At 34.0% G+C, this 26,972-nt stretch overlaps 1 protein-coding gene across 9 annotated transcripts in view; it reads left to right on the plus strand.

Moving 5' to 3' along the window:
• LOC127563929 (pinin-like) overlaps positions 1–26,972 on the plus strand; it is a 75,429-nt gene that overhangs the window by 19,577 nt on the left and 28,880 nt on the right. For 7 of the 9 annotated variants that reach the window (XM_052000115.1, XM_052000114.1, XM_052000113.1 and 4 more), the window contains 3 exons: positions 311–361; positions 2,056–2,101; positions 3,611–4,118. The exons of the other annotated variants lie outside the window; for them this stretch is intronic. In XM_052000115.1, the coding sequence (XP_051856075.1) occupies positions 311–361; positions 2,056–2,081 (77 nt within the window). In that variant the 3' untranslated portion in view covers positions 2,082–2,101; positions 3,611–4,118. Of the gene's footprint in view, positions 1–310; positions 362–2,055; positions 2,102–3,610; positions 4,119–26,972 lie in introns of those variants that run through there. 9 annotated transcript variants of the gene reach the window in all.

A 26,972-nucleotide genomic window follows, 5' to 3' on the forward strand; every position in this document is an offset into this window, starting at 1 on the left:
TTCTGGAAGCAGAAAGAGGCAGCAGAATCTGCTCTGAATTTCATAAACATAGATGGGCTATTCTAGCCTCTCTAGAAAAAAATCCCAAATTTTAACTTTCATTATTTGAGGAAGATTAATATATTTATTCTCTCTTCTAATAGCCTGAGTATCTTAATTACCACTCAGTTCTCAACTCTGCTTGACTCAGTCCATATGCCAATCTGAGACCAATTCCAATCTCAGACTAGCATTACTCTTAGTGTTACCATTGAGCCAGGAGTTTATAGATGATAATGTGCTCATTTTCTAATGAAATTTTCCTTTTTAGTGAATTATGGCTTTGTTAATCTGCCTTTCACAACGCAATCAAACCATCATGGTAAGTTAACTTGACCCTTTGGTTGACTCTTTACCGTTTTTGTTAATATTGTATTGTTTCAAATGGACAAGAATAAATATAGATTTATTTTCATTCTTTTAATTCCAGTGAAGATTTCTGAGGTCTCTTTCAGTTCTCTTTCTTTTCATTATTATTTGTTCTCTATAAAATCCTTTAGTTTTTTCATAATATCTTTGATTATTCTTTTCATACCTTTTGACTTCTGCAAAGATCCTTTACTTTCATGTCCATGTGTCATATATTCAGAAATCTCCACTGTTACTGCTGAGAGAGCCTGCATGGGTGCCTAATAGGGATCTCATTGTTTTCACGTATGGAATCCAACTTTAGAGATTTTTTATCTGGACTATTCCTGTATATGATTCTTCTTAGCTTTGGAAACTTGAAAATGATTAACTCTTAATTACTGAAAGTACAGGGAAAGACTGAGTCTTATATCCAAAGGTCACATGAAGTTTTAGCTAAGAATTCTCCATAATGAAAATTTTCTAGATCCATCACACTACTTGACAAATTATGGCCTTTCATATTTGAAGGCTCATTGTTTTCTTTCTATTGGTTTTATTTCATCCCTTTCTAAGTAAGGGATATTAAATTATATTTTACACAAGGAATATTCTTGAAATGGCTTGACTCAGTTAGTTGTTCAGTATTGAAGAACCCATTATTTCACAAAGTCCTTTGCTTTGGAAATGTTTGAGGGACACTTTTGTATGTCTCATTTGTTTCTATAATGACTCTCCAAAACTGGTTCCCAGTAGAATATTTCCTAATAAGAAAGAATCAAAATTAAACAAAGCAACCCAGCTTAAGGGTAAAATCTGTCTCTTAGAGTTAAGCATTTATTTACATAAAAACAGGAACTTTGTTGACTTTCTGGCAAGTTTGAAGTCATACCATTCATGAAGTCATGAGGTGTTTAGCTTTTGAAATCTTTCATTTGCTATTCTTTGTCATTGTTTTTGACATTGTAGAAATTGTTTTCAGTTCTAGTTTTATTTTCTGTCAGTACAGGCAAGTTTTTACTAAACATCCTCTGTATTGTGTCCAAAATATATATTGTTTTTTATACTCTCTGTCTGATATATAACAGATTTAAATGACCATTGTTTTGATGGTTTATAGGTTCTTCATTTAGATTTATTTTTCCAGTCATTTTACTGCAATCAAATGTGATTGCAATAGTATAACTATCCTCTATTTTTATGTAAGTTAAGACTCAAGATAGAAAAATGAGAGTACATAGTTTTTCAAACAAAAAGAAGATCATGAAAATCTAGCCAGTGTTCCATTCCAATCGATCCCTGAACTTGTACTGACAGATGTATTTTTGAGTTTTTCATAGGTGTCAGGCAACATCAACACTCCTTTTTGAGATTGTATAAGGCGTGATCATGTCTAATTCCACTGAGTTCTACCTCATCATCCTGCTGAAGATGTTCTCAAAAACCTCGAATTAATTTTGCTTCCACTCTGAATCTTCATGTCATGACTTGCAAGACTAAGTCATTCTGTCAGACCTGTAAATATCAGTTCCCCCATTATCCTCTTCTCTCCAGGATTCAATTGTGGCCCTGTTTATACTGAAATACTGAAAACTGAGGAACTCTCATTTTCATTTTAGTAGAAATTGTATTTCCTTAAGTCTTATCTTTGCATTTTCTTCTTTCTAGCCTGCAGTATTTGCTCTCACTTCTAAAAGCTCAACAACTTCACCAGGTAAGATGTACAGATCTCCTCAGATTCCCCCTTCTGTTTCTACACTAGATGATTTGCACACCACTAATTAGGGATTCTCTAAAGTATAGCTACTTCCCTGTCTACTCTATGAGTTATCTGCAGACCAACAGAATAGAAATGAGAAAGAAGAAAGCGCCAGTACTGAAAATATTCACAGAGAATATTTTAAATAGTCATTTCATATCTTTATGATTTGTATTGGAAACCTTGTGTCTATCTTAGTTTCTGGTATAGAGCAAGTGCTTAAAAATGCTTGAAAATTTAAATAATGTTATTTTTTCTATCACATTAGAGTCATTTTACAGCTTTAAAAGGAAAGGACATTGAAAGTGTGCCTTTATATCTTCCTGTGAGTTCTGGTCTGGATTTTAAAAATTTCTCCATTTCCTACCTCAGAGTGAGGAGATGACAAATCCCTCACGTCTCACTGAGTCTAGTTTTGCACTGTACCCACTGCTCTCTTTTTCTAAGTGAATGTAATGTTGTACCTGCCCAGGATTGATAATGCTATACGAGGAAATTTCATGGAGACCTTTCCTTTTCAACTTTGAGTTAGACAAGAGTCCTGAGGAAGCTGCTTGTTGGCGATCACATTGGTTGCATGGCTGAGTTATATGGAAAACTAAAAGAAAGGACGCTTAGATAACAATAATGGTTGGCCAGCCAATGATAGCTCTGAGTAATATGGGGAAATGAGAAAAACTATCTTTGGTGGTTCTCCCATTTATTGCAAACTTTCTTTTTTGGCAGTAAATAGCAATTTCTCAGGACCAAATATTGTGCCCTCAAGGTCTTTGTGAGGAAAAAAAATCTACTTTCTGAGGAAAAAATTTGTTAATAAATGATTTCACACTTAAGTACAAATTACAGAGAAAGCTAAGTTGCAGGCAAGCTGCTATTCAGGGAATATGTATTTTATCTAAAGTATGAAAAGTCTGAAGAAAGGACTGAAAGTAGTGTGTAAGCCAATTTGGGAGATATTCCTTGGGGGACAAAAGAGGTTTCTTTATATGAGGGGAGCTTTGGAGCATCCCTCAAATCATAAGATAATGATTGAGGCTGACTTGATGGTAGGCAGAAGACAACCTATGTATTCCTTATGATCCGCCAATACTTGTCAGGCCTGATTCTTTGGATCTGATGCAACTATATGATCAATGTGGGCATAGTGATGTGGGGAGTTGCATCTAATAGGCTGGTGAAATGGAATAATGTTCTAAGTTTGCTGAAGACATGCATCTCTAGCTTTCTATTCTCACTTTCATTTGTGACATTGTCATTCTTTTCAGATGCTCAGGCTCATTTCTCCCTGCACAGAAATAAGGAATGTCTTACTCAACTCTACATAAGTTCATCACTGGCATGATCAATTCAATAGCAATTTTGAATTTGAAGTAAAGAATGCTACTCAAAGGGAGATCAAAGGAAATAACCTCCTTTAACTTTCAGATACCCAACATCTTACCTCTGATTTCTTTCTCATTTTAGAAAGTGAAGCCAAATCAGTCTTAGCATTTTGAGAATTGGAGCCTCTTCCCCAGCACCTCTATAAGAATCCCAGCAGATCCTGAACTTCAGAACAGACCCATTTTCACAGCATTGCACAAACCAGTGAAGATTTTTGTCTAAATGGAGATTTCTAATAGGTTATCATTTCAAATTTGATGGCTCATAAGATGATAGTGTCATGGATTCAGAACCAGAAGTATGTGTCAACCCATCAATATCAGTTGAGAAGTTTTGCTTAGCTCACCGTCTTGGAGAAGAATGAATCATTTTTCAAGCTCTGGTTCAGTCCATTTCTTCCTCCATTTCAGAGGCTGCTGAATTCCAGCTCCAGTTTCCCAACGTGGTCTCACAAGACAATCTTCTCAGTCCACACCAGCCCTCAATCCTCTATGTCTCTCATTTCACCTGCTTTACAATAAATTTTGTTGTCTTGTGATGCTTTTGATTTCAATGTAATTTCATTAACAATAAATATTCTATTCTTTGAGATTGGCTTTTCTTTATTATCTCTACCTAGAGGTCTTCTGCTGGACTCCATAGAGGGCATAGCAAAAATAGGTCTTCCTGTCTCTCAGTCCAAAAATTCATTTCCCAGTTATTTTGGGATGTTGGATTTTTAGACCAAACCTAGGCAATATGTGTCATTTGATCCTCAGTGCTGCATCCTTAGGACCAGCCCTGGCTTTGGGTATTTTAACAAGTCTGAATCTGCATGTGTAGGTGTATATTGTACCAGATTCTGTGTCTCTGTATAAATTATGGAAGAAAAACAATCATCTTTTGTGATTTTTTGTGTTGGATAAATCACTTTCCATTCTATTGAAGATTAAATACCCTCTAACTTGGGGATTTACCCTCTCCTTCTGACCTGCTTCCCTTCTTCTCCCCAGAGAAAGGAAGAGAAGGACAGAGAGAGGGAGTTTAACATTCTACCCAAATTCTGCAAGTGTCTAGAGTGGCAAGTTGGGGAGAAGGACTTGTTAGACACTGGCAACTCTTCCCATATAAGCTTCTTCCCAGAGTCTCTCTTCAATGACCTGAGGCATTTCTCATCTTCTCTCTAAAAGTGAAAATCCAGAAGAACCCTGATTTCTCCCTTCTTTTTCACCAACTCTACCCATCCCTCCATCAAGAAGGAGAGAATCCCATGTAATTTGATCAATCAATTCAATTGTTACTCATTCAACATAGGAATTTCCTGACCACCTTCTTTATTGGGACAGACTACATCCCCCAAGTCCATTTAAATTGACTAGAATATTGCTGATTGGGTCTGTCCTCTAAGCACTTCTGAAATTTAAACTATCAAAACTGACATTTAAACCAAAGCTGTATACTAGGAATCTCAATTTGTTCCCAACAGTAGTCTTTTTGGGCCAGTACAATTCTTTTCCTTTCAGTTTGGCTTTTACTTCATCTGCCCTCTAGTGTAGTAGAAGTGTAATGAGACAATTCTTCCTGGGCTCTTAAAGGACCTCTTCTCAGAAATTCTACAATTTATTTTATCTTTTGTTCAAGTGTATAATGATTCAACTCAAAGAAATTAAAACAACCCCTTAACAGTTCCTTTAGTCTGAGAAGAATTGTTGGTCTTAAAAATAAAATGTAGAAATGATTTTCCTCCAGCTGGGATAAATGAAGTCTTCAATTTTCAGAGTAATATGGAGAAAGTACTGGATGAAAATTTGGAAGTCCAAATGATATTGGTTTTGTTGCTTCTTGATTATGATTTTTGGCTCATTGAAAGCTTTCTGAGTTTCAGTTTACTCTTTCTGTGAAATCGGGAGAGAGAAAAGCCCACAGAAGCAGAAGGTGATAGGGGAGGAAAAAGAATAAGAAATTGAGACAATGAAGGAGAGAAGAAATGGACACAGAAATTTTTCCTTTAGCTGTGGTTGGGTTGTTCTGGGCAAGACCATATTTTCATTCCTTCCAACTCAACTCCTGGGAACCCTCCTTAATTTCTCCTTCCCCATCTAAGCCATTGCATATGTCCTCTTCTCTCCACTGACATCATCAATTTTTTAGGTTAGGTCCTCAGAACCTGATATCTGAATTATTGCCGTAGCATTTTGGTGAGTCAGCTTGCTTCCATCCACCCTTTGTTCAGCCAGCAGAATGATTTTCCTATAGCACAATTCTAACCATGTAACCATAGTATTCAATACCTATATTGATCTATATATCAATAGCTATAGGTAGCTATATCTATCTATCTATCTATCTATCTATCTATCTATCTATCTTACTCCTCACTATACATTACAATGTAGTGACACTGGACTTCTGGCTGTTCCACAACCCAAGATACTCCATCATTTGAATTTAAGTATTTTTTCTGACTGTTCTAGATGCCTGGAATGTTCTTCTTTGTCATCATTGCCTACTGCTTTTCCTGACTTTACATTTTAAAATTTTAATTTGTATTTTTTACATTTTATTTTTTTATTTTAAATTTATGAAATAAAAGAAATATTTCCATGATATAGTACCATAAAAAAATGATTGCACATGAAGATTGCAAATCTATTGCGCACACTAACTATTCATTTTCAAACATACAATAATATTATCATGTAAATTCCTTTTCTCTCCCTTCCCAGATGTTACCAAAGATAGCATCTTTCTTCACATGTTCTTATACAACCCCATATAGCTCTTAAAGAAATATTGCTGTTATTTTTTTTCAGTGTTTTTTTAGTTCTACTCATTTTGTTTTTCATTGTTTTGTGAGAGTCCTCTTGGAATGCTGTTGATATACTGTCTAGATTTCACAGGCATACAAAAAGGAGGTTTTTAGCATTATAGACCTTCATTTTGCTTGTTAGCCTAATAGCTCTTCTGTTTAATATCACACTCTGGACTAACTTTACCAATGAGTACATCAACTTCATTATCTATGTGTATATCCTGGAAAATATAATGCTAAGACAACGGAACTTATCCACAGTATTCACTTCTTTCTTTGGAGGTGGATAGCATCTTTCTTCATAGGTCATTTGTAATTGATTTGAATATTTCTGATTCTAAGAACACCTTAATTATTCAGTTACTCTTTGAACAATATCGCTGTTACCATATATACCAGTCTCTTGCTTCCAATCATTTTATTCTTTATTTAATGTGAGTTTTTCCATGTTTTCCTAAAATCAACTTGCTCATCATTTCTCATAATACTGTAATTTTCCCTCATAATCACATACTACAATTTGTTTAGCCATTCCCAATTGATAGTCATCCCCACAGTGTTCAGTTCTTTGCCACAGAAAAGGGCTGCTATAAATATTTTAGAACATACATGGCATTTTTTCTCTTTCTCTGATCATCTTGGAAAACAGACTTAATTGTGTTATTGTTGGGTCAAAGAGTATAGACAGTTTTCTAACTCTTTGAGTATAATTCCAGATTTCTCTCCAAAATGATTGGATTGGTTTACAATTCCCCCGAAAGACTATTAGTTTTCAGAGTTTTCCACATTCCCTCCAATGTCATTTTCCTCATTCTATCATTTTAGTCAATCTGATAGGTATGATATGATATTTCAAAGTTATTTTAATTTGTATTTCTCTAATCAATAATTATTTAGAGCATTTTTTTCATTATGATTGTAGATAAGCTTGGTTTCTTCACTGAAAACTGCTTGTACATACCTTTTTATCATCTAGAGAATGATTCATATTCTTAAAAATTCCTCCCCCCCAATTTTCTGTTTTCCTTCTATTCTTTGCTACATTTGTTTTATTTACATAAAACCTTTTAAATTTAATGTAGTCCAAATGATCAATTTTATTTCTCACAATTCTTTCTGTATTTTGTTTATTCATAATTTTTCTTCGACTAATAAGTCTAATAGGTAATATGTTCCATGTTTTTCTAATTTGCTTTAATATCTCCCTTTATATTTATGTCATGTATCCATTTTGCCTTTATCTTTGTAAAGGATGAAAGATACTGATCTATGCTGTATTTTTGCCAAATTATTTTCCAGTTTTCCAACTAAAAATTTAATTCTTTTTCAAAAAGCTTAAATCTTTAAATTTGTCAAGCACAAAGTCACTATAATCATTAACTAAAATGTAATGTATGCCTACTCTGTTCTATTGAACCATTTTTCTGTTTCTTAGACAATATCAGATATTTTTGATAGCTACTTCCTTAAAACACAGTTTAAAATCTGGTCCTGCTAAACTTCTTTCCCTTATATATTTTTTCACTAATTCCTTTGATATTCTCTACATTTGTTTTTCTAAATGAATTATTTTTATTTATTCCAGCTTAATAAAATTTATTTTGGTAATTTAATTGGGATGACATTGAATAAATAGATCAGTTTATGTAAAATTGTCATTTTTGTTATCTTGGCTCTGCCTATTTGTGAATAATTAATATTTCTCCAATTATTTAAATCTGATGTTATCTAAATAAAAAGTTTTTTTTTAAATTATGTTTATGTAATACCTAGGTTTTTCTTGGCAGGTATATTTTTAGTTATTTTATGTTGTTTGCAGTTATGCTGTAGCTCTTCCTATTTCTTCTTGAATGGTTTTGTTGGTAATATATTATGATGCTGTTAAATTATCTGTTTTTAAAAATATCCTGTTACTTTGTTAGAATTATTATTCGAACTAGTCTTTTAGTGGAATCTCTAGAATTTGCTAAGTATTTCATTACCTCATCAGCAAAAAGAGATTTATTACCTCATTGATCATTTTAAGTCCCTCAATTTCTTTTTCTTCTCTTATTGCATTGTTAGCATTTCTAGTACAATATTGAATAATATTGGTGATAACGGGCATCCTTTTTTCACTCCTGATCTTATTGGAATGACTTCTAGCTTATCATAATTACAAATAATGCTTGCTGAGGATGTTAGGTTAATACTTCTCATCATTTTAAGGAAAAATTCATTTATACCTATGCTTTCAAGTGTTTCTGATGGGAACAAGTGCTATACTTTGTCAAAATCCTTTTCATCATCTATTGATAAAATTGGATATTTTTTTTATCATTTCTTTATTGATGTGATCAACAATGTCAATAGTTTTCCTTATGTTAAACCATCCTTGCATTGCTGGTAATAAATTCCTAGCAGCCACAATGTTAATCTTTGAGATATATTATTGCAGTTTCCTAGTTAGTATTTTATTTAGGATATTTGCACTCATATTCATTAATGAAATTGACCCATAATTTTCTTTTCCTATTTTTGTTATTCTTGCTTTAGGTATCAGGACTTTTTTTTTCCATAAAAGGAGTTTGTTAAGGTTCCTTTTTTATCTATTTTCCCAAATAATTTGGAATTATTTGGAATAATTTGGAAAGTTGATCTTTAAATATTTGGTAGAATTGGCTTGTAATTCATTTGATCCTGATGCCTTTTTTTGTAGGAAGCTCGTTTATGATCTATTTAATTTCTTTTACTAAAATAACTTTATTTAGACAGTCTATCTCATCTTCTGTTTATATGGAGGAGTATTCTTCCATCTCACTTAAATTGTTAAATTTATTAACATATAATTGGGCAAAATGATTTCTAAAAATTTTATTGATAAAAAATTTATACCATCTTCATTAATGGGTATATGCACTGTTTTCATTTATGATATGGGTGATTTGCTTTTTTTCTTTTTTTAAAAATCATACTAACAACTCCTAGTTTTATTTATTAATTCAATGTTTTTTATATTTAATTTTATTACTCTTGTCTTTAACTTTTAGAATTTCCAATTTGGTGTTTGATTGGAAATTTTAAATTTTTAATTTTTTGAATGTGTTTTTTTAATTGCATACTCAAAGATTTGTTTATACATCTATATCTATCTATTGTTTTTGCTGCATTTCATAGTTTTTGGTATGTTGACTTATTATAATAAAAATAAAATTATTTACTATTTTTTATGATTTATTCTTTAACCTACTCAGACTTTAAGATTAGGCCATTTAGTCCCCCAATAATTTTTAATCTGTTCCCATGGTCCCTTATTAAGTAATTTTACTGCATTATTATTTGGAAGAAATGCATTTAATATTTTTGTTTTTCTTCATTTAACTATAAAGTTTTTTGCCCTGATTTATGAACAATTATTTTAAAGATATTAGGTACCATTGAGGAAAAAGTATTCTTCTCTATTCTCATTTAATTCTCCCCAGATATCTGTATTATCCAGTTTATCTAGGATTCTATTCATCTCTTTGACTTATTTATTTTTTGATTAGATTTATCTAGTTTTGAGAGAAGTTAAAGTCCTTCCCTGTTATAGTTTTACTATTTATTTCCACCTGTGATTCATTTAGTTTTTCCTTTAAATAAAAAATTTTGATGCTATAGTATTTGGTTCATATAGACTTACTAGTGATATTACTTCATATCTATGGTTTTTAAAATTATAATTTAGTTTTTCTGTTTGTCTCTTTTAATTAAATCTATTTTAACTTTAATTTTGTCTTAGGTATTTTTATATTATCTCTCCTAATTCTGTTTCCATATTAGTTGTTTTTCTAATAATATAATTCACGATTTCATCTATTTTACATTCTTTTGATTTTCCATATTATTTTGGTGTCTTGTTAAGTCAGTAGTGTCCCCTTGCCCAGTTCTAATTTTTAAGAAGTCATTTTCTTCTGCTATTTTTTGCATCTCATTTTCCAATTGGTTTACTTTCTTTTCATGATTTTCATTATTTTCTTGCATTACATTTATGTTTTCTCTACTTCTCTTATTTCATTTTTAAAGTTCTTTTAAAGCTCTTCCAGGAACTTTTTTTTTCAGCTTGTGACCATTTTATATTTTTCTTTGAAGTAGAAGTAGCTGTTTTAATTTCAATGTCTTCTTCTGAGTTGAAAGATCTTCTCTATCACCATACTATCTATCTATAGTTTGTTTTCTCTCTTTTTCTCACTATTTTTAGCAGCTTATTTCTTGGCTATTACCTTTATGTTAGAGTTAGACACTAGTCCCAAGGTATGAGTGATAATGATTTAAGCTTCAGGTTTTTTTTTTTTCCTGCTGTTGTTTGAGCTCTCTCTGGGAGTCTAACCTCACATACTCTTCTCTACCTCCGAGTAATGACTAGGACCTCCAGTGACATTGTCACCACACATTATTCTCCCTGTGGTCTCTCCCGTGGCTGCAAGCTTCAACTCACTCTTCTGCTCTGGAACCAAAACTAGGGACATCTCTCTCCTTCAAATTAACACAGCCACCAAGAATTTTCCCACACCTCTGCAAGTATACTTACCTGTGTATACTTGCTCCTCCTCATCAATTGCCACAGCCTGAGACTACACCTGATCAGTGCACCTGGGCCCAGAGTTCAGCATTACTGGAGGGGCCTGCAATCTTCCCCTGATTAGCTACTCTTACCTCTTCCCCATAATTGTGACATGAAAGTTCATGAAACTGAAGCTGCTGCTCATGTAACAGCTTCCAGGGCTTGCTGCTTGTTGGTTCACCAATATCTGCCCTGAGGTATCTGCAATTTAATCAGGCCACACCATCACCAAAAGAGGTCAGCTCTTTCCTAAAGTCCTCCCAAGTTGTCTTAGGCTAGATTACTGTTTATGCCAAATTTAAATTATTTTTGCCACTCCAAAGTTCACTTTGATGCATCATTTTAAATTATTTCTAGAGGAATTAACCAGGTAATTTTCTTCCTTATTCTGGCATCTTTCCAGAATCCTCTAGTGCTATTAATTGCAGAATAAAAAATGTGCATACTTTTTAATCCTAAAAAGGAAGAGCAAAGAATTTTTGAGCATCCTCTCCAGTTCTTGCTAATTCTTTCCTAGGTCTCTACTTGGGCACACAGTGTAGCATGTACTAGAAATGTCTTATCCCCATTGCTACTCACAGGCCTTGGGAGAGAATAGGGGAAAGAACAATAAATACTAATGCACATAAATTGCCAGAAAATCAAAGACAGAGCGGAAAGTACTTCCTGCGTTTGAACAGAACTAGAAACAGGATTGAGGACTATCTAAACAAAGATAATTACCTTGACATTATTATAGCTATTGGCTTGAATTGTTTTCTTGGTTCTATTTACTTCTTTTTGTTTCAGGTCTTACAAGATTTCCTCAGTTTCTCCAAGTCTCCCATATTTGTTGTGACTCAGAGAGCAATAATATTCCTTGACATTCATGTACCAGAATTTGTTTAGATAGTCCTCAATCCTGTTTCTAGTTTTGATTTCAGAGGCCTGGTCATGAATTATGTCTCCCTATACTTAGCAAAGAGGTAGAGAATGACCCATCTATTATAAGACAGCATCAATATATTGCTTTGTTAGACAGAATTATCCCTTTCTTGTAGATATGGGAGCATTTTGTGAGGTGTAAGAGTATGTTTCAGTAAAGCGGCTTGTGTTCATAACATTTTCAAAAGGCATCCCTAAAATATTTATTTTAAAACTAAATTATAGTTACAAAAATAAGATGAGGGGAAAACATTCTGATACCTCCTTTCTTCTATCAGAAAAAAAAAAAAAAAGCTTGGCTAGCTTCAGAGGCAAAGTCTGTCCATAAGATTTTTTTTCTGCATCTAGAGAGAGGAAGGAATGAAGAAATCAATCTGCCAGATAGCAATCTGTTAACTGGGAATTTTGCCCAGCCTAGTTGGTAAATAGATTATTTAACCTAAGTACTATGAAAGAGTTCTGAAAATGCTGAAGGTAACTTGTCTCGTACTGCACAGGTACATGAGTGGTTAAGACCACATATGCTGGGCAATCTTATACCTGGTACAGGCAAGGCTTGTTCTATGCCCCTCTGGTGTCATGCACATAGAGAGCAAAATTGGAAAGTCAATCCCTCCTACCCATGAATCATGAATCAAAACTGTGTAATAGTAACCAGTTTCTTCTGAAGCCAGAAAAGAGGTCTGTTGATCAGTTTACATTCTTCTTTAAGGAATGGGTATTGACTCCTTTGTCATAGCTGATACCATCTTCATACTCTAAAAGATAATAAAAAATCAATAGTGCCCTCCTTAAAGGTTGACAGCATTAAACATTCCTTGCTGCTTTCATCACATATCATTTCTTAAAATCATGAAATCAAAGTATTTTTTAATTGTCTCAGTGAGATCCTATCTTAAGGATCTCTGGCTTCTAGCAATGTTGTAGGCACTTAAAGCTAAGAGGGGAGAAAGTGTAACTTTTCCCTTCCTTGAAGATTTCTTCCTTGAAGAGATTTTAGCTAGATGGATCATGGCACACACAGTCAACCTCAGTTGAAATTTAACTGCTTATTCTCTTCTCTGCTACAAGGAAAGGATCTGATTCACTTTGGGTGGAAGAGCAGTGAATGAATATGTTGAGAAATCAAGGTGGTATAAATTGAAGTAACTGATATAATATGATAAAATAAAAGATAGTCTAGTCAACATTTTTAGTTAGAGGCTCTTAATCTGATGTTCAAAGACTCATAAGAGTTTCAAGGATAAATTTCAGGAGACTTGTATAATTGTACTAGAAAAATGTATTTTCATTTTTACTAACAACAAACTGAAATTTAGCATTTTCTTCCTTTATTAATTTTTTTTAAAACAAAACTTTTTTTCTGAGTAAGAATCCATATACTTTACCAGAATGCCAAGAGGCCCAAGGATGCACAAAAAGATTAATATCCTTTGCTTTAAAATTTATAAGGCTTGCACTTGTTATTACCCTCACAATTAGTGTGGGAAGAAGATAGTCACATAAGAAACATAGAACTCTGCTGTCAAATTCAAAGAGAAATGGTCACACTAAATTATAAAGAAGCATCCCTGTAGCCCCATGTTGACGTAGGAAACCACAGAGAAACATTACACACACACACACACACACACACACACACACATATATATATTTTCTATTTTATTTTTATTTATTTTGTTAAACTATTCCCTATTGTATTTTCTTTTTTCTTTTTTTAATAATAGCTTTTTATTTTCAAAATTTAGGCAAAGATAGTTTTCAACATTCACCCTTGCATAACCTTGTGTTCCAAATTTGCCTCCTTCTCTTCACCCCTATCCTTTCCCTAGACAGCAACTAATACAATATATGTTAAACGTGCAATTCTTCTATACATATGTTAAGTTAAGGTTTATGAATTTGCTCCTACAGAATGGCTCATTCCTATAATAAGATCTGAGATATCAGGTTGTATGATTATGAAAATATTTGATAATAATGAATTATAAAGAAGGATAACAGGAATCAACAGTACTGTCCTTACAACAAAAGCACATAATACATAATATAACTACCATAATACAAAGTGATACATAGGCAAAGGGAGAAGAGAAGAAAGACTACATCACTGAATCAGGGAAGCACCAACACTGCAGATCTTGGAATCCTGCAAGTTCTGACCAGGAGGGTTCCAGACAGAATGTCCTCACCCATAGGGGTGAGATTCCAATTTGTGTATTAGCCTAATGGACTTAAATAACCCAAGGAATAAAGAAGGCTACATGTCAGCAAAGCTAACTTTTCTTTCCTGAGCAAGTCTAGAGTCCAGAAGGATGGCCTCAAGGTCAAGGGTGGGAAAATTGTTATTGGAGTGGCTAGCTCCAGGACACAAATAAACACATCCTTGGTGGATTTGGCCAAAATCTTATATCCTTATACCTATGTCTTTCAACATATTTCTACATTTATCATGTTACACAAGAAAAATAAGATCAAAGAAAGAAAAAAAAAAGCTAACAACAAAAACGTGAAAATACTATGTTGTGATCCACATTTAGTTCCCATAGTCCTCTTTCTAGATGTAGATGGCTCTCTCCATCACAAATCTATTGGAATTAAGCTGAATCACCTCACTGTTGAAAAGAGCCATGTCCATCAGAATTGATCATCACATAACTTCTTGTTTCTGTGTGTAATGTGCTTTTGGTGCTACTCACTTCATTTAGCACAGTTCCTGTAAGTCTCTCCAGGCCTTTCTGAAATCATCCTGCTGCTGCTGCTGATAGTATAATATTACAAAACATTCATATATCATAACTTATTCAGCCATTCCCCAACTGATGAGATTTTTGCTACTACAAAAAAGGCTGCTACAAATATTTTTTATACATGTGGATCCTTTTACTTTTTTTATAATCTCTTTGAGATATAGACCCAGTAGAGACACTGCGGGATCAAAGGGTTTGCACAGATTGATAGCCCTTTGGTTATAGTTCCAAATTGTTCTCTAGAATGTTTGGATCAGCTCACAACTCCACCAAAAATGTATTGGTGTCCCAGTTTTTCCCACATTCCCTCCAATAGTTATCATTATCTTTTCCTGTCATCCTAGCCAATTTGAGAGGTATGTAGTGGCACATCAGAGTGGTCTTAATTTGCATTTCTCTAATCAATAGTGATTCAGATAATTTTTTCATATGACTAGAAATGGTTTTAATTTCATCATCTGAAAATTTTCTGTTCATATCTTTTGACCATTTATCAATTAAAAATGGCTTGTATTTTTTATTATAGCTTTTTATTTACAAAACATATGCATAGGTAATTTTTCAACATAAACCATTTCAAAATCTTCTGTTCCAAGTTTTCCCCTCCTTCCCCCCACCCCCTCCCCAGATGGCAGGGAGTCCAATACATGTTAAATATGATAAAATAGATGTTAAAACCAATATATGTATACATATTTGTATAGTTATTTTGCTACACAAGAAAAATTGGATCTAGAAAGAAAGAAAAAAAAACCTGAGAAGGAAAACAAAAATGCAAGCACACAATAACAGAAAGAGTAGAAATAATATGTTGTGGTCCACACTCATTTCCCATAGTTCTCTCTCTGGGTGTAACTGATTCTCTTCATTATTGAACAACTGGAACTGGTTTGGATCCTCTTATTGTTGAAGAGAGCCACAGCCATCAGAGTTGATCATTGTATAATCTTGTTGTTGCGTGCATAATGATCTTCTGGTTCTCTTTATTTCACTTAGCATAAATTCATGTAAGTCCTTCCAGGCCTCTCTGAAATCATCCTGCTGGTTCTTACAGAACAATAATATTGCATAACATTCATATACCACAATTTATTCAGCCATTCTCGAATTGATGGGCATCCATGCAGTTTCCAGTTTCTTGTCACTATAAAAGAGCTGCCACAAACATTTTGGACATACAGGTCCCTTTCCCTTCTTTAGTATATCTTTGGGGTATAAGCCCAGTAGAAACACTGCTGGATCAAAGAGTATGTACAGTTTGATAACTTTATGAGCATAATTCCAAATTGCTCTCCAGAATGGCTGGATGTATTCACAATTTCACCAACAATGTATCAGTGTCCCTGTTTTCCCACATCCCCTCCAACATTTGTCATTATCTTTTCCTGTCATCTTAGCCAATCTGAGAGGTGTGTAGTGGTATCTCAGAATTGTCTTAATTTACATTTCTCTGATCAATAGTGATTTGGAGCACCTTTTCATATGGCTGCAAAAAATTTCAATTTCTTCATCTGAAAATTGTCTGTTCATATCCTTTGACCATTTATCAATTGAAGAATGGCTTGGATTCTTATAAATTTGAGTCAATCCCCTATGTATTTTAGAAATGAGGCCTTTATCAAATCCTTTGGATGTAAAACTGTTTTCCCAGTTTATTGCTTCCCTTCTAATTTTGTCTACATTAGTTTTATTTGTACAAAAACTTTTTAATATAATCAAAATTTTCTATTTTGTGATCAATAATGATCTCTAGTTCTTCTTTGGTCACAAATTCCTCCTCTACAAGTCTGAGAAGTAAACTATCCTATGTTCTTCTAATTTATTTGTATTCTCATTCTTTATGTCTAGATCATGAACCCATTTTGATCTTATCTTGGTATATGGTGTTAAGTGTGCATCAATGAATGGCTTGTATTCTTACAATTTGAATCAATTCTCTATATATTTTAAAAACAAGGACTTTATCAGAATCCTTGGATGTAATTTCCACTCCCACCCCCAGTTTCCTGCTTCCCTTCTGATCTTGATTGAATTGGTTTTGTTTGTACAAAGCCTTTTAAATTTAATATAGTCAAAATGATCAGTTTTGCAATTCATAATGTTCTCTAGTTCTTCTTTGGTCATAAATTCCTTTCTTCTCCACATATCTGGGAGGTAAACTATGCCTTGGTTTCCTAATTTGTTTATAGTATCACCCTTTATGTCAAAGTCATGAACCTATTGCGACTTTATCTTGATATTGGGTGTTAGGTGTAGGTCAATGCCTAATTTCTGCCATACTGTTTTCCATTTTTCCCAGCAATTTTTATGAAATAATAAGTTCTTATCCTAGAAGGTGGAGTCTTTGGGTTTATTAAACAGTAGCTTACTATAGTCACTGAATTTTGTGTCTTGTGAACCTAATCTATTCCACTAATCCAGTACTTTGTTTCTGGTATAGCTAGTTCACCATCACTTGCATTTTTTCATTAATTCCCTTAAAATTCTTAATCTTTTGTTCTTTCAGGTGAATTTTGTTATTATATTTTCTGGCTCTATAAATAATTTCTTGGCAGTTTGATTTGTATGGAGATTAATTTTGGTAGAATTATCATTTTTATTATATAGCTCAGCCTACTCATGAGCAATTGATATTTTTTTTCAGTTGGTCAGTTCTATCTTTATTTATGTGGAGTGTTTTGAAACTGTTTCATATGACTTTGTCTAGACAGGAAAACTCCCAAATATTTTATATTATGTACAGTTATTTTAAATGGAATTCCTCTTTCTATTTCTTGTTGCTGTATTTTCTTGGTAACATATAGAAATGCTTATGATTTATGGGGATTTATTTTGTATCCTTCAACTTTGATGAAGTTGTGAATTGTTTCTAGCAGTTTTTAGGTGATTCTCTAAGTATACCATCATATCATTGCAAAGATATGCAATGATAATATGAAAAGATAATTTTGCAAATTAAAACAATTCTGAGATGCCATTACACACCTGTCAGATTGGCTAAGATGATAGGAAAAAATAATGATGAATGTTAGAGGGGATGTGGGAAAACTGGGACATTGATGCATTGTTGGTGGAGTTGTGAATGAATCCAACCATTCTGGAGAATAATCTGGAATTATGACCCCAAATTTATCAAACTGTGCATACCTTTTGATCCAGCAGTGCTACTACTGGGCTTATATCACAAAGAGATCCTAAAGGAGGGAAAGGGACCTCTATGTGCCAAAATGTTTGTGGCAGCCCTGTTTGTAGTGGCTAGAAACTGGAAAACGAATGGATGCCCATCAATTGGAGAATGGCTGGGTAAATTGTGGTATATGAATGTTATGGAATATTATTGTTCTGTAAGAAATGACCAGAAGGATGAATACAGAGAGGCTTGGAGAGACTTACATGAACTGATGCTAAATGAAATGAGCAGAACCAGGAGATCATTATATACTTCAACAATGCTGCTGTATCAGGATATATTCTGATGGAAGTGGATTTCTTCGACATAGGGAAGATCTAACTCAGTTCCAATTGATCAGTGATGGACTGAAGCAGCTACACCCAGAGAAGTAACACTGGGAAATGAGTGTAAACTGTTTGCATTTTTGTTTTTCTTCCCCAGGTTATTTTTACCTTCTGAATCCAATTCTCCCTGTGCAACAAGAGAATTGTTCGGTTCTGCACATATATATTGTATCTAGAATATACTAACATATTTAACATGTATAAGACTGCTTGCCATCTAGGGGAGAGGGTGGAGGTAGGGAAGGGAAAAGTTGGAACAGAAGTGAGTGCAAGGGATAATGTTGTGAAAATTACCCAGGCATATGTTCTGTCAATAAAAAGTTATATGTAAAAAAAGAAAGAAGTGAAAAAAAAAATAAAATGGGACCATGTAAATAATTTATTTCCTCTTCTGTTAATCTGGTCAATCCATATTTTTGTAGGTATTCCTCCATTTCACTTAGGTTTTCAAATTTATTGGCAGAAAGTTGGGCAAAGTAACTCCTAATTTATTTATTTATTTATTTTTTGCTGAGGCTATTGGGGTTAAGTGCTAGGGTCACACAGCTAGGAAGTGTTAAGTGTCTGAGACCAGATTTGAACTCAGGCTCTCCTGACTTGAGGGTTGGTGCTTTATTCACTGCACCATCTACCTGCCCTGTAACTCTTAATTATTATTCTACTTTTCTCTTCATTGATGGAAAGTTCTCCCTTTTCATTTTTGAGACTAACAATTTGATTTTCCTCTTTCCTTTTTCTAATCAAATTAACTAAAGGCTTATTTATTTAGTTGGGTTTTCCATAAAACCAACTTTTAGTTTTATTTATTAAATCAATAGTTTTTTTTTTGCTTTCAATAATTTCAATTTTGATATTTGGGAGTTTTTAATTTGTTCTTTTCCTGGATTTTTTAGTACAAGCCCACTTCATTGATTTTCTCTTTATTTTATGCAAGTAAGCATCTAGAGATATAAAATTTCCCCTTTTTACTGCTTTGGTCGCATCCCACAAATTTTGATATGTTGTCTCATTATTGTAATTTTCTTGGGTGAAATTATTGTGTCTATGATTTGCTATTTCACCCATTCATTCTTTAGGATGAGATTATTTAGTTTCCAATTATTTTTTGGTCTATTTTCTCCTGGCCTTATATTGCATGTGATTTTTATTGCATCATGATCTGAAAAAAAAAATGCATTTACTATTTCTCCCTTTCTGCATTTGGTTTTTATGCCCTAGAACATGGACAATTTTTGTATAAGTTCCATGAACCACTGAAAAAAAAAAGTAAACTCCTTTCTGTCTCCATTTAATTTTCTCCAAAGCTTTATCATACCTAATTTTTCTAACATTTTGTTTACCTTCTTAACTTCTTTCTTATTTATTTTGTGGTTCGATTTATCTAATTCTGAGAGAGCCAGGTAGAGATCCCCTACTAATATAGTTTTTCTGTCTTATTTCTTCTTGCATCTCTTTTAATTTCTCCTGTAGGAGTTTCCATGCTATACTACTTGGTGCATGTAGTTTAGTATTGATATTGCTTCATTATCTATCCATTATCTATATCTATACCTTTTAGTAAGATATAGTTTCCTTCCTTATCTCTTTTAATTAGATCTATCTTTGCTTTTACCAATTAACTAATTTCGTATTTCCTGCCATCTTTTTTACCCTAGGTTATGCTTTTCTCTTTACTATTCCCCTATCCTCTTCTTCAGTATTTTGCTTTTGAGGACCACCTCCCTTAAACAGTCCTCCCCCTTTAGAGCCCCTCCCCCTTTTACACCCTTCCCCTAATTCTTCTGCTTTCCTTTCTATTAGTCTTTCCCTTTCTTTTCCCCCATTTCCCTCCCACTTCCTTATATGTGAGACAAGTTTCTTTGTGATACCAAATATGTCTGATATTCTCTCTTAGAGCCAAATCTGATGAGAGCGAGATTCATACAATGCTCATGCCCCTTCCTTCTTTCACTCTATCAAAATAGGTTTTCTTTGCCTCTTTGTGAAATGTAATTTCCCTTATTTTACCTTTTTATCCTCTTTTTCTAGTATGATCCCTTTTCCATATCTAGTTTCTTTTTCATATTATCATAATAAAATCAAATTATACCTGCATTCCCTAAGTATATCCATAACATCAATATAGTTCTCAAGAGTTCTTTCCTTTTTACCTTTTTATGCTTCTCTTGAGTTCTGTATTTGGAGATCAAATTTTTTGTTCAATTTTGGTCTTTTCATTAGAAATAGGTGAAATTCACCTATATCATTGAATGATCATGTTCTTCCCTGAAAAACAATGCTAATTTTAGCTGAATAGCTTGTTCTTAGTTGTAATCCTAGTTCCTTTGCTTTTTGGAATATCAGATTCCAAGCCCTTCGATCCTTTAAGGTGGATGCTGCTAGGTCCAGGGCAATCCTAATTGTGTTTCCTCAGTATTTAAATTGTTTCTTTTTGGCTGCTTGAAATATCTTTTCCTTGGTACAATAGTTCTGAAATTTAGCCGCGATATTCCTTGGGGATTTAATTTTGGGATCTCTGAAAGAGGTGATTGGTGGATTTTTTAGATGGCTATTTTACCTTCTGATTCTAATATATCAGGACAGTTTTCTTTTATGATTTCCTGTATGATAACATCTAGGTTCTTTTTTTCATCATGGCTTTCAGGAAGCCCAATAATACTTAGATTGTTTCTCCTAGATCTACTTTCCAGGTCAGTTGTTTTTCCTAGGAAATATTTCATATTTTCTTCTATTTTTTCTCTTTTTGTTTGACTCTTGAAGGTGTATTGAGTCATTTACTTCCATTTGTTCAATTCTAATTTTTAGTGTATTATTTTCTTCAGTTACCTTTTTTTAGCTTCTTTTGCACTTGGCCAATTAAATTTTTTTGTTCGTTGCATTCTTTTTCCATTTTTTCCCCATTCCTTGTTGCAATGATCTCACTTCATTTCCCCATTTTTCTTCTTACTCTCTTTTAAGATCCTTTATGCAATCTTCAAAGAAAGCCTTGTGAAATGGGGACCAGCTCATGTCTCTTTTTGGGACTTCTTCTGCAGTTGCTTTGCTTTTAGGAACCTCAGAATTTGAGATCTGGTCTTCTTTCTCTCCATAAAAGCTATCTATGATGAGGCTTCTTTTTTTTAATTCATTTTTTTTTAAGGCTTGAAGTCTATCCAATGCAAAGGAATGACAGCTCCCTTAATTTGCCCTGGGGAACTTCTGCTGATTGACTTCCACTGCTGAGTAATGGTGGTTAGATCCCACATTTTTCTGGGGCTCAGTGGTTTTACAATTTGTGTTTGTACAAAGGTCAAATCTGCCAAACCACTTGCTTGCAATCAGGACAGAGTGGCCTAAGAGGCTCACAGAAGATTCCCGGTGCATGGAAGCTCCAGCACTCTGACTCTCCACTCCAGCTTCTTGCTCTGTCTCCCTATGCTGGGGTCTGGGTTTGGCAGTCTGTCCCCCTGCCCAATTGAAACATACCTTTTCTGAAGTTTGTCCAAGGTAACATCTTCTAGAAATGTGTTATACTCCAAATATTTGTAGGTTCTTTAAAACCTGTTTAGACACTTAATCTGCTATTGGTTTGAGAGAAGATTAGAGGAGGTTATAGAGAGAAGTGTCTGCTCTCCACCATCTTGGCTCCATCCCCAGAAGTCCACCCATAATGTTTCAATGGTGAGGTTCTTTTTTTCTTTTCTGGTTCATTTTTTTAAAAGAGATATTAGTGTAAGCAACTCTAATTGTGTTATAAGAGGATGATGCATCAAGCTTCCTTTCATTTTTCCACTCTGACCGGGGACCTCAAACCAAGAGGTCTGCCCTTTTGCAAGTGCTCACAGCCAGAAATGCCCCATCCCCACTGCTTTTGTTCTCACCAGGTGCTGATTCCTTCTTGCCCAGGTCCTCAATGAGACAAATTTCTATATCAAACTAATTATGTCTGATATTCTCTCTTTAGGCCAAATCCTATGCCATTAAGGTTCAAATAATGCTCTTCTTTTTTCTTCAAATGTAATAGGCCTTTCTTGCCTATTCATTTGATGCAAATTTTCTCATTTTATCTTCCCTTTCCTCTTATTCCAAAACAATCCCCTTTCCACCTAGTTTCTATTTTATTTCATTACAATGAAGTCAAATTATGCCTACACCCTCTAAGTATACTCCTCGCCAAGATATGTTTCTCAAGAGTTAAACATATCTTCCCATAGAGGGATATAAACATTTTAACTTTTAAAAACCATAGTTTTTTATTTCCCTTTTACCATTTTATGCTTCTCTTGAGTTCTGTATTTGAAGATCAACTTTTCTCTTCAGCTCTAGTTGTTTCATCAACAATAATTGAAAATCCCTTATTTCATGGATTGTTCATCTTTTTCTCTGAAAGATGATGGTGAGTTTTGTTAGGTAGTTGATTCTTGGCTGCAGCCTAAGCTCCTTTACTCTCTGGAATATCATATTTCAGTCCCTTTCATCCCTTAAAGTGGAAGTTGATAGAGCCTGGGTAATCCTGATTGTGGTTTCTCAATATTTGAATTGTTTATTTCTGGATGCTTGCAGAATTTTCTTCTTGATCTGATCATTTGGGAATTTAACTACAACATTCCTTGAAGTTTTCATTTGGGAGTCTCTTTCAGGAGGTGATCAGTGGATTCTATTTTACCCTCTGATTCTAAGACATCAGGGAAGTTTTCCTTGATGATTTCTTGGAAGATGTTTCTAGACTTTTTTTTCCCCCTGAACTTCAGATTTTAGATGGTCTCTCCTGGATCTATTTTCTGAATCAGTTGTTTTTTCAATGAGATATTTTACATTTTCTTCTCTTATTTATTTTTTATTTTTTGGTTTTGTTTGACTGATTCTTGATGTCATTCACTTCCATTTGTCCTGTTCTAATTTTTGGTGAATTATGTTCTTCAGTTAGTTTTTTTTTTCTTTTGAATCTGGCCAAATGAACTTTTAAAGGAATTGTTTTTTCAATGGATTTTTTCCCCATTTAACTAATCCTATTTTTAAAGAATTTGTTCTCTTTTTCCATTTCACCATTTTTGTTTTTCAAATAATTATTTTCTTTTTCCTTTTCACCAAATTATTTTTAAGGAGTGGTTTTCTTCAGTATATTTCTTTACTTTTCACCAATTGTATTTTTAAGGTGTTGTTTTCTATAATTTCGGTTTCTTTTTCCAAAGCTCACATTTCCTTACCCCATTTTTCTTCTAATTCTCTTTTATATCCTTATTGAATTCTTTTAAGAGACTTTTGAGTGAAAGACCAACTCATATAAGCCTTTGAGGCTTCAATTTGGGACATGTTGCCTTTAGTGTCCTCAAGGTTGGAGGTCTGTTCTTCCCTGTCTCCATTATAGCTATCTATGGTTAGATTTTTTTTCTTTTTTTGCTCATTTTTAAAGGTTGAAATCTGCTTCTAGGGCAAGGAGAAGATTGTTCCAAGCTTCCTCTATAGGGCATGACAGGAGTTTTATGCTGCCCTGGCACCCATGCTGCCAGCTTCCTTTCTGTGCTGGGTGGGTGTGAGCAAGTCCCACTTGTTATGCTGGGTTCAGGGGCTCACTATTTACTTGTTGTAGTTGTGTTGAAGGCCTCACAGTTAGTCTGTTGAACCACTGGCTTCTTAATATAGCCAATATTGCTGTATTTTGGCTAAGGTCCTCCCACTAAATTCTCTACATGTGGGGCCTTTGTGCCCTCAGCATCCTTGGGCTGTGTCTGCATTGGGCTACATTCCCCCGCCAGATTGAGAAAGACCTTTCCTGAAGTTTTCTGTTGGAAGATATATCTTCCAAGATATCTTCTGTTGGAAATTTGTTACACACCAAATATTTGTGGGTTCTGCTACTCCAAAATCCATTCAGAGGCTTGATGTGGTGTTGATTCTGAAGGAGGCCAGTAAGAGCTCAGGCAAAGACCTACCTACTCTTTGCCATCTTGACTCAGCTCCCCTTCCAACCCTTCCCCCCTTATTAAATTTTCATCTTATTCTGGTGTCACCCTGGAGGGTTACACACTGCAATGTGCCCTGCTTGATACCTGTAATGTTGAGAACAGAGTCTTGAAGAAGGGCCAAGATATCTAGATTTAAATCCTACATCAAACAATATTAATCAGATTTATGGACACAAGTGTTTCAAATCATCTCTGTGTGGTTAAATCCTGTAGTGGCTCAGTTTCCTTATCTGTAAAATGGGGATGATTATCTATGTACCATTTTAAAGTGGCATAGAGTTGTGAAATATTTTTATTATCTGCATTGTACAAATAAGAAATCTTAGACCCAAAGAGGATTAGATGACTTGACCATATTCATACAGATTTTAACTATCAGACCTGGTATTATACTTCTATTTTCAGGGAAAGTATTCAATTTTTCCTACTTAACTGGAAGGTAGGAACAGATGCTGGAATTAGGGAGACCCAGTTTCAATAAGTTTATATTATAATGTCTAATGAATGTAGAATTTCAAGATGATATTAATTGCTCCCCTGAGGAGATGTCATTTTTCAGGCATGTCATCAAAATTCCAATAACTGTTTAAGTTATTTCCCATGGAAATTCTCATTGACTGATTTTCCAAGGTCATTTAGACAAAGGAGAAGGGGTCTAGTAGTGGTAAAAGAATTCAGAAAGAGAAAATTGTGAACAAGGATGTATCTTAAATAAATAGCATCCCAACAAAATGAAATCAATTTACATGTCTCATTGTGGCTGCTGCCTTCCCAGGGTTAGAATCTTCTAGAATCATAAACACAATGAGGAACAATAGCTGTTCCTTTGGTCTTTGGTTGTTTGGGAAGGAAATATCTTCAACTCCTATTGGACAACAATATCTTATTACCAGTATGTGTCCACAGTTCATAATACAATGCTGTACAAAGGAAAGGCTCAGTGATTATTTATTAAAAGTTTATCCAGTAAATTACATTCTCTAGAAATTGAAATTCAAGATTCTACAGAATTTGGTTCTAATTTTTCAATTTTATAGCATGCCCTCCTCTTTATCTTGTGTGCTACCCAAACTGAATCAACTCTTTCCTAATACTAATCCTTTCCTTTGTCCCCTTCCATACTTTTCTTCCTAGAGTGATCTTGCATTATTTACCTTCTGAAATGTTTTCTCATAAAAAGCCTCTCCCTATTTCTACTAGGTAGTAGAAATCTCTCCAAAACTATCCCAAAACAATATTTTTAAAATTTCTTCTATGAACTTATCACATTATAGCTTTTATCATATACTCAGGAATATTTGTCCTAATTCTTGCTCCTTGAGAGAAGAGACTGAGTCTTGTTTGAGGTTTATATCCCAAGCATTATACCATGCATTGAACATAGTAGTTGCTTACTCAGTGTTTGCTGAACTAAATTGCTCGTTCAGGTGAAGAATGGATTTCCCAGATATCCCAGTTACAAAGGACAATTCATGTCCTATCTGGAAAAAGTACACAATAAATTTCTTAAATGAAAATTGTGCAATATATCTATTACAATTGTAACATAATCAAGCCAAGCTTTAGCAATTCATTCTCTTTATGACTGCAAATTTTTTAATAGAAGAACTTTTTGTTATTAATCTCTAGATAAGTTTAAAATCCAGTCTTTTTTCTGTTCAGTTTAATCCAAGAAACATATTTTTACCTGTCCATCCTGAGCAGAATCCTATGCAAAGCAATTGTAGAGTAAAGAAAATTTACTGGTGGGATAGTTGTTGCCTTTTATTCTTAAAGAAGATCAAAATGACTTCATTATGTTAGAGTCAAGATGTTGTGTGTCTGACTGTTGCTGATCAAACCAATTAGAATTCTGCAGGGTCTAACAAAAGTCAGACACAAATAGTCCACATGAACTCTTGGAATGGAGATGCATCCCTAAATTTGTGCATCTCACATTTCTTTTGAACTACTGCAATTCTGCTTCATTCACAGAGCACAGTACTTTCCTTGATGCAGGCACACTGTGCTGGATACTTTTTTGCTAGCATCTCCCACGTCTTGCAATTGACTCCAAAATTCTTCAGAGAGACCTTGAGAGTATCCTTATATTACTTCTTCTGACCTCCATGTAAGTACTTGTTTTGTGTGATTTCTCTGTAAAATACTCCTTTAGACAAACACATTAGGCATTTGAACAACCATCAGAGTTGTATTCTCTGCAGTATTGTGAATGCTAGGAAGTTTAACTTAAGAAGGATCCTCAGTGTCCTGTATTTTATCTTTCCAGGTGATTTTCACAATCTTTCTAAAACAATTCAAATGGAAGCAATTCAGTTTCCTGGTGTGACACTAGACTATCCAGGTTTCACAGACCTATATAAACGAGGTTAGCACAATAGCTCTCCAGACCTTTATTTTGGTGTCATCTAATATCCTTTCTCTCCTATATTTTCCTTCACTCTCTTAAACACTGTGCTAACTCTAGCAATTCATACATTGACTTCATTATTTATATATACACTCCTGAAAAGCATGCTGCCAAGGTAAGTGAATACACACACAGTATTCAAAATTTCTCCTTTTGTTGTAACTGATGGATAATATGATGTTGGCTAATGGCTTGTGTTGTCTGGATGTTATTTATTAAGCCAAAATTAGCATAAGCAACAGAATCAATCTATACTTTATTTCATTTCAGCTTCAGAGGTTGCATTGAGTACACAATAATTTGGAAACCAACAAATATCATGCATCAATTCTTCCTCTACTTTAGTTTTTGCCTGTAGCCTTTACAATTTATATGATTTACCATTAGTGTGGTAGCTGACCTTGATGCTATTTTCTTTTTCTTTACTAGTATGTCCATGGAAATATACAGTTTATCTACTACTTAAGTTAGAACTTAAAGAGGGAGAGAGAGAGAGAGAGAGAGAGAGAGAGAGAGAGAGAGAGA

This window comes from Antechinus flavipes, chromosome 5, assembly GCF_016432865.1.
Source record: "Antechinus flavipes isolate AdamAnt ecotype Samford, QLD, Australia chromosome 5, AdamAnt_v2, whole genome shotgun sequence".
NCBI classification, from domain to species: Eukaryota; Metazoa; Chordata; class Mammalia; order Dasyuromorphia; family Dasyuridae; genus Antechinus; species Antechinus flavipes.